The sequence below is a fragment of the Quercus lobata genome, chromosome 10, assembly GCF_001633185.2.
Source record: "Quercus lobata isolate SW786 chromosome 10, ValleyOak3.0 Primary Assembly, whole genome shotgun sequence".
NCBI classification, from domain to species: domain Eukaryota; kingdom Viridiplantae; phylum Streptophyta; class Magnoliopsida; order Fagales; family Fagaceae; genus Quercus; species Quercus lobata.
This window is the reverse complement of record NC_044913.1, coordinates 16,223,206-16,234,882: the sequence shown is the minus strand read 5'-3', so window position 1 is coordinate 16,234,882 and position 11,677 is coordinate 16,223,206. Positions and strand designations below refer to the sequence as shown.

Genomic DNA, 11,677 nt, shown 5'->3' with positions numbered 1-11,677 from the left:
AGACACAATCAGACCTAAAGAACAATCATATATAAGCTATAGAACATTTTAACTAATAAGCAAAGAAAGAGATCACATGCATTCTTTCTTTCATAAACCCTTGGTCACTGATAATTCTCAGTTCAGTATAACTAGCTACAAGACTACTGTCTAAGATCTGCTAAAAGAATTCTCTAATATACTGATATGCTGAAAAACTATGCTCACCACACAGATGTTTATCAACAAGTGTATATTCCATGGCAGTGGGAAAAAGACCAAACTTTCTCAACATATCAAGAAACCTGTAAATCACTTTGAAAAATTCGCATGCATTAAAACAAGAAAGGTTTCCCCTATGTCTTAGGAAAATTGGCATACATTAAAACTAAGCTCACCACACAGATGTGAACTCATTTACACAAAAATTCAACCACCTCCCCCCACCACTTCCAAAGCAGACGCCCCACCAACGTTTCTTAGTATTCAAATTCAAGGTAGATTTAGATTACAACCATTTGATTAATTCGGTCATGTAGCTAAGATAAGTTTACTAAAACTAAGACTTAATTTCTTGCTTCTATTCAGATCCAAAATATCCTATTTCTGATATTCAAACTTCATAATTCCTTGCTGTCACAAAATCATAAAGAACAATAATATATGCAGAAATCTCCTTATTACCATTACTAGGGAGTTCTTTAAGGAAACAAGATTGAAAATTACCAAATTGATGGCAGCATCATAAATTTCATCAGATACGTAAAGATGATTATTTAGAATATATCTTAATAGCACCCTAGTAAAATATTAATGCATACCATTCATCCAAATACCCAACCACACTGAATGTCATCGAGTAGTACCTCTAACTCATTTGGCATAGCAGTAATTAAACATGATTATCACTTGACCCTAATATATAGTTAATGCAGTGGCAAAGAAACAATGTGTCACACAAAAGGGCTATTTCGAGATCTGCTTAAGGAAACTAACCAGTATTAAGTATAGTGGGGAATGAAGTGCAAAATCTGCAGGCATATAATGACCAGATGAACTTATCACATATATATAATTTTTTAACAAATCCACCCTACATTTAAAGATCAATATAAATTGAATAAGAAATAGTATCCAATAGGTATGAATTTGACTTACGTGTTAAGAACAAAGAGATACATCGGGGTGTAACTTGAACGGTTAAACTTGACCATATTAATTCAAAAGAAGCTGAAGAGATAGACTAAGCTGTCGGCTAGGCATCATACAGGACAGAGACCAGGGGAACACTTATGTAACATATCTGACCAATCACTTACCAAAAAACATGTCCGACCAGTGGGGTTGAAAAGGGTAATTAATTTATTGTGCACAAACAAGAGAAAACAAGTTAAAAAGATATGTGCAGTAGATATTTAGCAAGTTGCAAAAATAATTATAATAGAACCAACAATGGGCTTCATTTCACCAAGGACTTTCCTCTAATGATAAAGCGCATATGGAGTGTGACGCTGAGTTAAAAGAAAGACCCCAATGTACATTTCTGTTACTAATTTTTTACTCCACCTCAGTGAAACTTTAAGCTAAGTAAAGTCATAAAACCTTTTTCCAAAACTCACATTGACAAGGCAACACTAAAGGTCAATCACACAAAAATCTCACCATCAAAAAGCCATTTTTCTTTTTCTAGCTCTTGCCCCCTGCCTGCCGGGGGAGATTTGGGAGGGGGAGGGGGGGGGGGGGGGGGGGTGGTTGAGGGATGGGATCTAATCTCTTCAACAAAAGTAAAGCAAATAAGAATCATGAGCAATTACACAATTCTGCAATGATTGAATAAAACTTATGCAAATAGTCATCAAAGCCTAAAACATGTACCAGTACTTCAGATTATTCACCTGTGCCTGTTCTACATGAAGCCAAACTTTAAAAAGCTCTCATGGTGACTTAAAAAAGAAAAGTAAAGTTGCGAAGCAATTATGATGGGGAGGGGGGTGAAAAGTAAACCTGCAGGCCTCCTTCTAAGAAAGTATCTGACTCTAAATTAAAACCTGAAATTTCCCCAAAAAAGGAGGGCAGAGATAACCCATGACTCTGAATCCAATTTCCTTGAAAAGCAAAGACTGTAAATTCCATCCAGAAAGGACTCCACACAAATCAATGGCATCACCTAAAATGGAAACCTTAGCATCCCATCACAGCGCAATTATACACAAAACTGCCGGATTGCTTTCTGGCAAGAAGGTCCCATTGTGGTGGGCCTTCAGAAGGGGCCCAAGAATTAAGCTCAATCACCCCTCCACCTAAAGCCCTAGGTCCACCCAGAACAATTAGCCGATCTCCACAAGCCCTAAATGCTAATCCCCAACCATTCGTCGAGGTTGCCTGCTCAGGCAATCGCCCAATTGTGACCCATGAGTTCATCTCTTTGTCATATTTCCTCAGCTCCTTTTGTGCATAATCAGCTGCATAAAGCACATTATTTACGACAGCAAGAAGAGGAGGTGCTTCGGTGGCAGCAGGTGCCTCAATTGCCCCAGCCCCTCCATTTCGTCCAGGGAACATGTTAGGTATCTCGGTCCATGTCCTTGTCTTCAGATCATATACCTCACCACATGTAAGCGATTTTGAGTTGCCTTCCCCAATTCCACCCACAATATAAAATTTCCCATCCATAAATACCCCAGAGCACATTTTCCTTGCTTTTTTCATGCTTGGAAGAGTCTCCCAAGTTCCTTTTTCTGAATTATATAGCTCAGCCACCTTTAAGATATTGCCACGTGGATCACAACCGCCAGCTAAAATTGCGATTTCACCAAGGCTGGCAGAACCAAACAAGCACCTAGGTGTATTCATGTTCATGCCAGAGTACCACGTGTTCGTTAAAATGCTATATCTATAAATAACATGGGCCGTTATTTCCTTTCCAAAAACAAGAAGTTCAGTACCAACAGCCAACGACTCTTTGTCTGAACACATGAAGCAGTCATTTGAAGGCATTCTAGGCAAATGCATCCACCGACGGGAAATTGGATCAAACGCGTCCCATTCAAGGAGACTGCAAGAGAAGTAAACCCAATGTTCTATGATACCCATTTTCCGCCTCTCCCTATATAGCTCCCCACTACGAATAAGAGACCGAAAGCTGTTATTCAGTGATGCAATGGAGCCATAATCAGACCTAGAGCAGTTAAGAAGACAGTTAATGGATATGTCTCGCCCAAGTTGGTGGATAAGAGAACTTGAATCTGACTTCTCCCCTGTGTGGTCCTGGTCTTCTGGTTGTTCAGTTTGGACAAGAACAATATCAGAAGAACCCTTCCTTGTTCCCTCTCCCTCACGAGTATCTGATACCTTGCATGACTTTCTCAATGGATGTTCTTCTCCATCCTCCAAACGGCGCTTGCTGTGTGACAGCTCCATCAAACGGAAAGTACAGTAAGTCCACTTGCTCTCTTGTTCACACAAGCTCGGCAAGTCCCTTGTCACGAGATAGGACGGACCCTCCAACATGTTGACAGAATTTTTCAATCCAACCAGCCTAAAGAAACCCTTACCATCAAAGCCAAACACAACACCAATCAGTCAAGAAATTACAATTCATATTCCTCATTTACTCCACACACACAAATAACCCATCAACTAAATATGAGTTACCCCTTTTACTTGAAAAGATTATCCATTAATGAAACATGCAGACATCACACAAAAATAAACAACTCACACAAACCCTTCAGCAATCTCTCTCTCTCTCTCTCTATCAATCTAAATTCCAATTAACCAAAAGAAAAGTGAATGCAATGCATAACAAAAATCAGAAATAAATCCATAGAAATCAAGGCATGATACTGATGTATAACAACCACAAAAAAAAAAAATCAAAATTTAATCTACAGTACAGCATACCATTGTGAAACAATAATTCACGCCTGAAAAATGAGAATTACCATGTCAGATCTCAGGTGAATTCCAGCATATAAATATAAAGGGAAACAAAAACTCAAATTGACAATCAATCACATGCCAGACTTTACTAAAAATGCCAATACATAAAAATTTACCAAATCTGATTATGCAGTTATAAAACTTAGACAACAAAAAACAACAAACAGATCCATTTAAAATTTCCATTTACAGCAAACCCATATATTCTTTTTCCCTTCTCTTCACCTGATACTGTATAAATTATTAAATACCCAGAAAAAAAAATTCCCAAAAAAAGAAAACACACACACACACACACACAAAAAAGAAAAAGAAAAAGAAAAAGAGACAGAGCAAAAAGCTTACAAATTGGATAAGAAAACGTTTACTTCTTTCTCCTCCTCCTTCTAGCTCCACCTCCCTCTAAATAACACCCCAATTGCTCTCTCTATCTCTCTCTTTCTCTTTCAGATTCTCTCTCTCTCTCCCTCTAGTTCTGGTTATATTCGCTGTGCTTAGAGAGAGAGAGACTAAGAGAGAGAAAGGGAGCATTGTGCTAATATTAAATAATAAAAATGGTGCATAAAAATAAAAAATTAATTTACCTTTTTTTTTTTTTTAACGGAAAGAGAAGGGTAGTGGGTCCCATCAACCAGTAAGTATGAGTCGCCGTTTAAGATTTGCGGCCAAAACAAAACTGAAACCGCTAACGGCCGTTTCTGCACGTGTTGCAAAACTAATGTACTCAGCTCTTATATATCGCAAGTAGGAACGTTGTAACTTAACTAGTGTTTTTTTTCTCCCGTTTTAACGGAGACGTATAGGAGGTGTTTGGTTTGTTCCAAACAACCATTTTTAATTTTTAAATAACATTACATGTATTTTTACATATTTTTTCAATCACATGTATTTTCACAAATATTTTCAAACAATAATTTTTAATTTTTAAACACATGTAGCAAATGGGTTCATAAAGTTTAAATTTTTATTTAAATTTAATTTATAAAAAAGGGTAAGCACTGTTGCAAACTAATGTATTTAGCTCTTATGATCAATAATAGTGTTGTTACTTAATTGGTTTTTTTTTTCTTCCATTTTATTGAAGATGTATAAAGTTTAAATCTTTATTTAAAGTTAATTTATTAAAAAAATAAGTACTAGCTTTACTCTGTTTTCTCTTTTCTTTAATTTTTTTTTTCTATTTAGTGAACACTTAAATTTATTTATTTTTATATATGTTAAATTTTTGGATTGTTCTTTTCTATTTTGGGGGGATAGGGGGTTTGATAAAGAAAATATTTGGATTGTCCATATTTGATGTTAATTGTTAAGTCACTATAGTTTGGAGTTTGGACAACGTCAATCAACATAGTGACTAGTGATTTATCAATTACTAGTAGTTTTAGATTAAAACTTTCTAAACTTTGGGGTTGAGATAGGGAAAGAATTTGGAACTTTTTGTTTATGGAGAAGTTCGTCGAATGGAAATGAAAGCATGGAGAAGAGTGATTGAATGAAAAATTATTATTTTTTCCATAAATTAATAATGCATGTGGATATGAATTTCCTATGCATGAAGGAAAGTGACAATATTAATGTTGCTTAAAATAATATGAAGCTTTGGTACCTTTTTTGCTATCACTAAGTAACACAAAGGAGGGCTAACGTGCTTGTAGCCCGATTAACACTAACCTTTGTTTCCATCTCCCCTCTCCTACCTCAAACAAACAAACAAACAAACAAACAAACAAAAAAAGAGAGGGAAGGGGGGTGTAATTCAATTATTTTAACACCAAACTTAAATAGAGTAGTGTTAACGGTCCTTTTTGTGGCGGGTGCACGTGTCGTGTTTTAATATATCAGTAGTTAGACCCAAAGTTTTTAAGGAAGTCCAAAACTCATGCCATTGGTCACCCTTTGGCTATTACCGTTGTGTTTTCCCTAAGGAATTAAATAGCGTAATAATTATTTAAAGAAGATCTTTTTCCCTTAATCACCGGGCCTTGTGGCCCAAGTGGTACCCGGTTTACCATGAAACCGCTAGCGAAGAAGATTTTTTTCCCTTATAAAATATGAAAGCAAGATATTATAAAGGGGAGAGCGAAAATAATAATTTTCAACAAAAATAGTTTGTTGGGGATTGCTTTTGTGATTAAAAAAAAAAAAAAAAAACAATATAAAGTTTAAGTATGTCGAAGTATTCTGCCAAAGCATTTAGTCGTGGTGAGAGGCATTTAATAGTGACAGCCATAATGAAGAAGTTCTCAACGTTATATGAGTCATTCACTAGTGTTCTGTGGGATATTTTGCAACATAAAGGCTTTTGAGCACTTATTCTACATATTAGTGCTCAAGTTGTTAAAATCAGAAAAGTTTAGTCTACGAGAGCACATTCAAGTTAGCGGAGCTAGAATCTTAGTCTACAAAAGCCTCTATTAGAAACATGTTGAAACCAATAAGTGGGTGTGCCTCTCAGTCCATATTTAACTTGGTTAGATGAATCTGTGGTAAAACATTCAAGTTAGCTAGACCATAAACTTATTCCATAGAAGCTTCTTCTACTGACGCTCTAGGATAGTAAAATATTGTACATAATAACATACGATAAAATAAAAGAAGAATTTGTTTGGAAGTGGAGAGAGTGAGATCTAATGTGTGCATTCTTGATGGAATGTTTTTAGAAGCTAAGTAAATGAGATTGAGAAGAGGAATGGGAATGAGGTGAGATAAATTGAAGTTCTTTGATTCCCCTTTCATAATGGGTATGGTTTGGTTTTATCTAAATAGAGATGTTTGTTGGTCTATTGGACAAACTTTTTGCAATAAATATGAAGGGGTTGAGGGGGTCTTTATGTTGAGTAGTAGCTTAGTTGAAAAATTATAAAGCGAAAATAATACTTGGTTTTAGCTACAAAAGGAAAGATGTTTTCTTGAAAAGGTAAAGAGTAAGTGGGGCCATTTAATTAATGTAGTAGATGCCAGCTTGTATTGATAAGGCAAATTAAGAGGAAATAACATGCATGCAACGAATGGTGTTGAATCTCTTGGTTCATGTGTTCCATGCTAACACAATAACCAAGGGGATAGCTACCAAATTTCTTGCTCACCAAAAATCCCTTGCTTGTCAAACCAAGGGCATGACGTATGACACCCTTATTTGTGGATAGCCATGTGAATCTTGATGTGGGATGTGTTGTCTATAGTTAACTATGGGTTTTGGGTTTCAAAACCTTAATGTATAATCTATTAAAAAAAGAGTCGTAACGGTATATTTAAACTTATGGCAACTACTCCATAATAATTAGTCTTATCATTAGGTTAAGACACCAATTGATTTTTTGGTGTAAATGGAGTTTGAACTCTAGATCTATTACTCAACGACAAAATTTTTTACTAATTGACTAATTGAAATACACAAATAGCAATTGATACTTACATATTTAGTGTAACACCAATTCTCACTATTTAGTTTCTTTTATATTGCAATATAGGTTTCCATAAAATGTGTGTAATTGATTAAAAATGGAAAATAATTCTTTTCACGTATGAACTAAAGGAGGTAACTGTCATTCAATATATTGCAGTCAGAAATTTCTTCTTTTAGACCAAATTTTGATCTCTTGTCCAACGTTATTTTATGCATAAGCTAATAATTTTGCTTACTTTTAATCCATTTGTTTGTAGATCCTTAGCACCAGAACAAGTTACCTCAATATTAATGTATAATAACTAAAATTTGAGTAAGAAATATTACTTTGAAAGAGTATTTTCCTTTTAGAGGGGAGTGAAGAGGAAGGGGGTCAAGGTTTACAATCCCTCATGTTTGAATGTTTTTTTTTTCTTCTTTTTTTTAAAGATAACGGGGAAAGGATTTGAAGGGGTTTAAAGGGGTATCCTACCTCTCAAAACCCAAACCCCTTATTTTCAATTCTTCCAAATTGGGGGAATTTGAATGAGGAGTTTTAAGGATGAGTATACTTTTCCATTTTTAATCAATTATTTTTCTTCTCCTTTTCACCCTATAAAGAAGAGAGGTCTTTGCTTCCCTCTCCTTCAATTTAATTTTTAAAACATTCTATAAGATATCTACTCCACCCTCTCTCCAATCCTGTCTTCTCTTCTATTCTCCTTTTCCTCTAAACTTCAAAACATATTGTAAGGAGTTTGGGATGTGTTATGTTAGGTGAAATAGAGAAGCACTTGGATCATAGTTTGCTTATAGCAAAATAGTGTTTTTTTTTTATTTATTTATTTATTTATTTATAAGGTGCTGCTAGAATTGTCTCAAATTCTTATTTGGATTTGGTTTTTTAATTGGGTTTCCTTAGTGTGGAAGAAAATGAATTTTTCTTAGTATAGAAGACTCTTAGAAGAACATAGAGTGAGTTTCTTTGAGAGTAATCGAATATTTGTCTATTTTCCCATGAGAGAGTCATGGTGTATTTGAGACTTTGAGAATGAGTTTATGTGTGAGGTTTGTGAGTGAGTTTGTCTTTGTGAGATGATTTAACTTGTGTGTGTGTGTGTGTGAGAGAGAGAGAGAGAGAAAGAGAGAGAGAGAGAGAGAGAGAGAGAGGTTTATGAATGTTGTTTGTATGAGTATGTGAGTTTGGTTGTAATCTATATTTTTGATAGTGGATTTTAATTGTTGTTGCTCATGAATGTAGGCTTGATGTTATAGCTGAACCAAGTTAAATATTGTTATCTTTAGTGGTTGTTCTATATTATTGTTCATGTGAATGCATTTCTACTAACCCCAAATCACTATAGATGCATATAGATGTAGTCCACTATTTACTTGTCAAGTTACAATTGACACCATTCAATCTAACATGTTCACAGTTGAAGTTTTCTACTGCTAATCACCCACAAATAGATGGTCAAACCGAGAGGGTCAATGTTGTGTTGGAATATTTTGTAACAAAACAGTTAAGATCTTTTAAAGACTATTTAGTATTTAGAATTAAGGAATATCATTTTTTAAGTATTTTATTTTTTATAATTCAATTGTTACAAAAATATAGGGAAATGAGGATTCAAATCATAGTTTTCCTCATAAAAGATAGCAGATAATGCCACTAAGTTACTAAACTCTTGTTACAATTAAGGCAATATCTATCCTCATAATAAATTGGGGCAAAAATCAAGTTATGCATTGAAGTTAAAACTATAATCCACCTAGTCATCTATTCAAAGTGAATTTTCAAGATCTACAAACAACATAAATAAAATGAGGATCCTTAAATACATGCGAGAAAAAAAAGGGCTACAGATTACATCAAAATAATATAAGGTCATATTTAATTTGCTAAGTGAAAATTGAGGGTGTTCGACTTTTATGTCTAGATTTATTATTTTGTCTAACGATTATATGTAGAATCCCTCTCACATGTGAGTAAACCTCATAAGTATGAGATCTACTCCCAATGTAGCATCACTTTCACATGTGAGACTCACACATGTTGTGAGAGATACGTTTTAAGAAATTAAAATAATTTTCCATGTGAGAGAGATGTTATATAAAACAATTACACATATTACCACCTCCACTGTCTAAGCCCACAAATTAGCTAGGAGAACCAGAATATGGCAGTAAGTTATATGTCCGCTGGCTATACACTTGATATATATTGTAATTCTTTATAAGCTGCATGAGAATGGTTTTTGGCTTTACATGAATATATTGATTTAAGATGGTTAGTGCACAATAAAGAAAGAATTGTTTACCAATTTTTTTATTTTTATTTTTGAGGGGAAAGAGATGCATAGAACGTAAAATACAAGTATGAATATATATATATATATATAAATTTATTTGATAAATAAAAAAGGCTCATATTAAATAATTTAGTCGTCTATTTCTAGGAGCATACATCTTTTTGTTTTTTTGAAACCCTAGGGACATATATCTTGAATATGCTTTAAATTAATGAACTAGTATATGGTATAAGAATAATAAAAGAAAAAAAATAGTGCATCAATTATTTATATAAACTTATCTCTATTTTTAGGAAAATATATCTTGAATACATTTTGATTTAATGAGAAATATATGTATGGTATAAGAGTAATAAAATGAAAAAAAAAAGTATTAGTGATTTATATTGATTAATATAAATGTTGTAAAATTTTTTTGAAAATAATCCTATGGGTGTGGATAATGATGCCACCTTCACAACCTTCTCCCTTCTGTTCCTATGTTGTAGTAAGAAGGTAGCGCGGTTCACTTGAGTTGCTCAATTGCCCCTTAGCTCGGTGCTCATGAGTTAATTTTTCTTTTCCTGAAATTATGTGAGGAATAGGGGAAATTTTGAAAAGCTAGGGGGGCAGCACCCCGTCCCTTCGCCAATGAGTATTCTCATATACTAAAATGAAAGAATATGTATGTTTATGATTATAAATTTAGTATTTCTTGATTTGTAAAAACCCACAAGCAATTACCCTCCATATCTTTAAGCTGTGTGTGGGTTTCCTGATAAGGTAGTTTTTCTGTCCTATATGAAACTGTCCATATTGATTGATGTTGATTATTTGCTATCAAATTCGTCAAAGACCAGTAAGAGATAGGAACAAGACGTGGAATTAGCCTAACCAAAAGGGCTTTGTCGATATTTTAGTCTGAAGATACATTGTAACAACATTTTCGTTGCTTGTCATGATAGTGATGCTTTCTCAACTATATAGTATAAACATTAATATTAAGGTGTTAAACAAATAAAGAATAACCATTAAGAATTCGAATAGAACCACCTTCTTTCTCTCTCTCTCTCTCTCTCTCTCTCTCTCTCTCTCAAGCTTCAATATTATTCATGAACCAGAGGAATATATATGAAAGTTTTTATGGATTTGTGTTTTTTTATAAATCATACATATATATTTTCTTCTTTGCACTTCCAAATTTTCCTTGCTTAATTCTCCAGATTTCTCCATTATAAATCCAAAAAGCCCATCATTTTTTACATTTTCAGTTTCTATTTATCACCAAGAATGGAATCTTTATCACCCGTGGATGCATTTGTAACTGCTACAAGAGAATACAGGAATATTCTTGAACTTTTCTTTGTTAAAATACAATAAAAACGCAACATGCAAACGATCTAGGGGCGTTTTCCCTTAATTTTGGTGGATTGGTGTTGTCTTTTAGCCTCTATACATTAATATCTTCTCTTCTTCTTTTTAGTTTTTAATCTTTTTGGCTCTATTTGTTACCTTATTTTATGTATATCAGTTACACTTAGTGCCCTAGTGAGCAAGATATATATAATCAAAATTTTGCTTTTCCAATACCAACTTACTTGCACCCACAGAATTCTGCATAAAAATGAGTCAATGATACACTGCACTAGCACAGCAACGGAGCACCGAACACACAATGTTGTCCTATGCCTAAATTGTGAGACACAGATGTTTTATCATTTTATGAATAAATTCAAACCTCATACGTACCTATGTGCTGTCTTTACTCTATAGGACCTTTCTCTCTCTTTGATCTTAAACCTACAGTGATAGGACACATGGCTCTTGTGTCTAATCATGTTCATTACTGATTAATAAAGGATGGAACAAGACGTGGAATAAGCCTAACCAAAGATGTTGATTGATTTTATAGTCTATAATATATATACGCTGTAATACTACATGGTATTGTTTTGTCATGATAATGACATTATTGTTTTATCGAGGAGAATATAGAAATAATAGAATATGGAACAAATAAAAGACTATATATCAACAGTGAGAATAAAAGCATCCTTCCTTCCATCCCCATCTCTCTTCT

The 11,677-nt window shown here is 34.0% G+C and overlaps 1 protein-coding gene across 2 annotated transcripts; it reads right to left on the bottom strand.

Moving 5' to 3' along the window:
• Positions 1-1,782: 1,782 nt before the first annotated feature.
• LOC115964202 (F-box/kelch-repeat protein At1g74510) lies at positions 1,783-4,470 on the bottom strand. Of its 2 annotated transcripts, none has more exons than XM_031083560.1 (2): positions 4,267-4,470; positions 1,783-3,528 (listed from the first exon to the last, which is right to left on the bottom strand). In XM_031083560.1, the coding sequence occupies exon 2, from the start codon at positions 3,487-3,489 to the stop codon at positions 2,161-2,163; it is 1,329 nt and encodes a 442-aa protein (XP_030939420.1). In that variant the 5' UTR covers positions 3,490-3,528; positions 4,267-4,470; the 3' UTR covers positions 1,783-2,160. The 2 variants fall into 2 exon arrangements, with proteins under 2 accessions (XP_030939420.1, XP_030939421.1); XM_031083561.1 differs by having other exon boundaries at positions 1,783-3,517.
• Between the last annotated feature and the right edge of the window lie 7,207 nt (positions 4,471-11,677).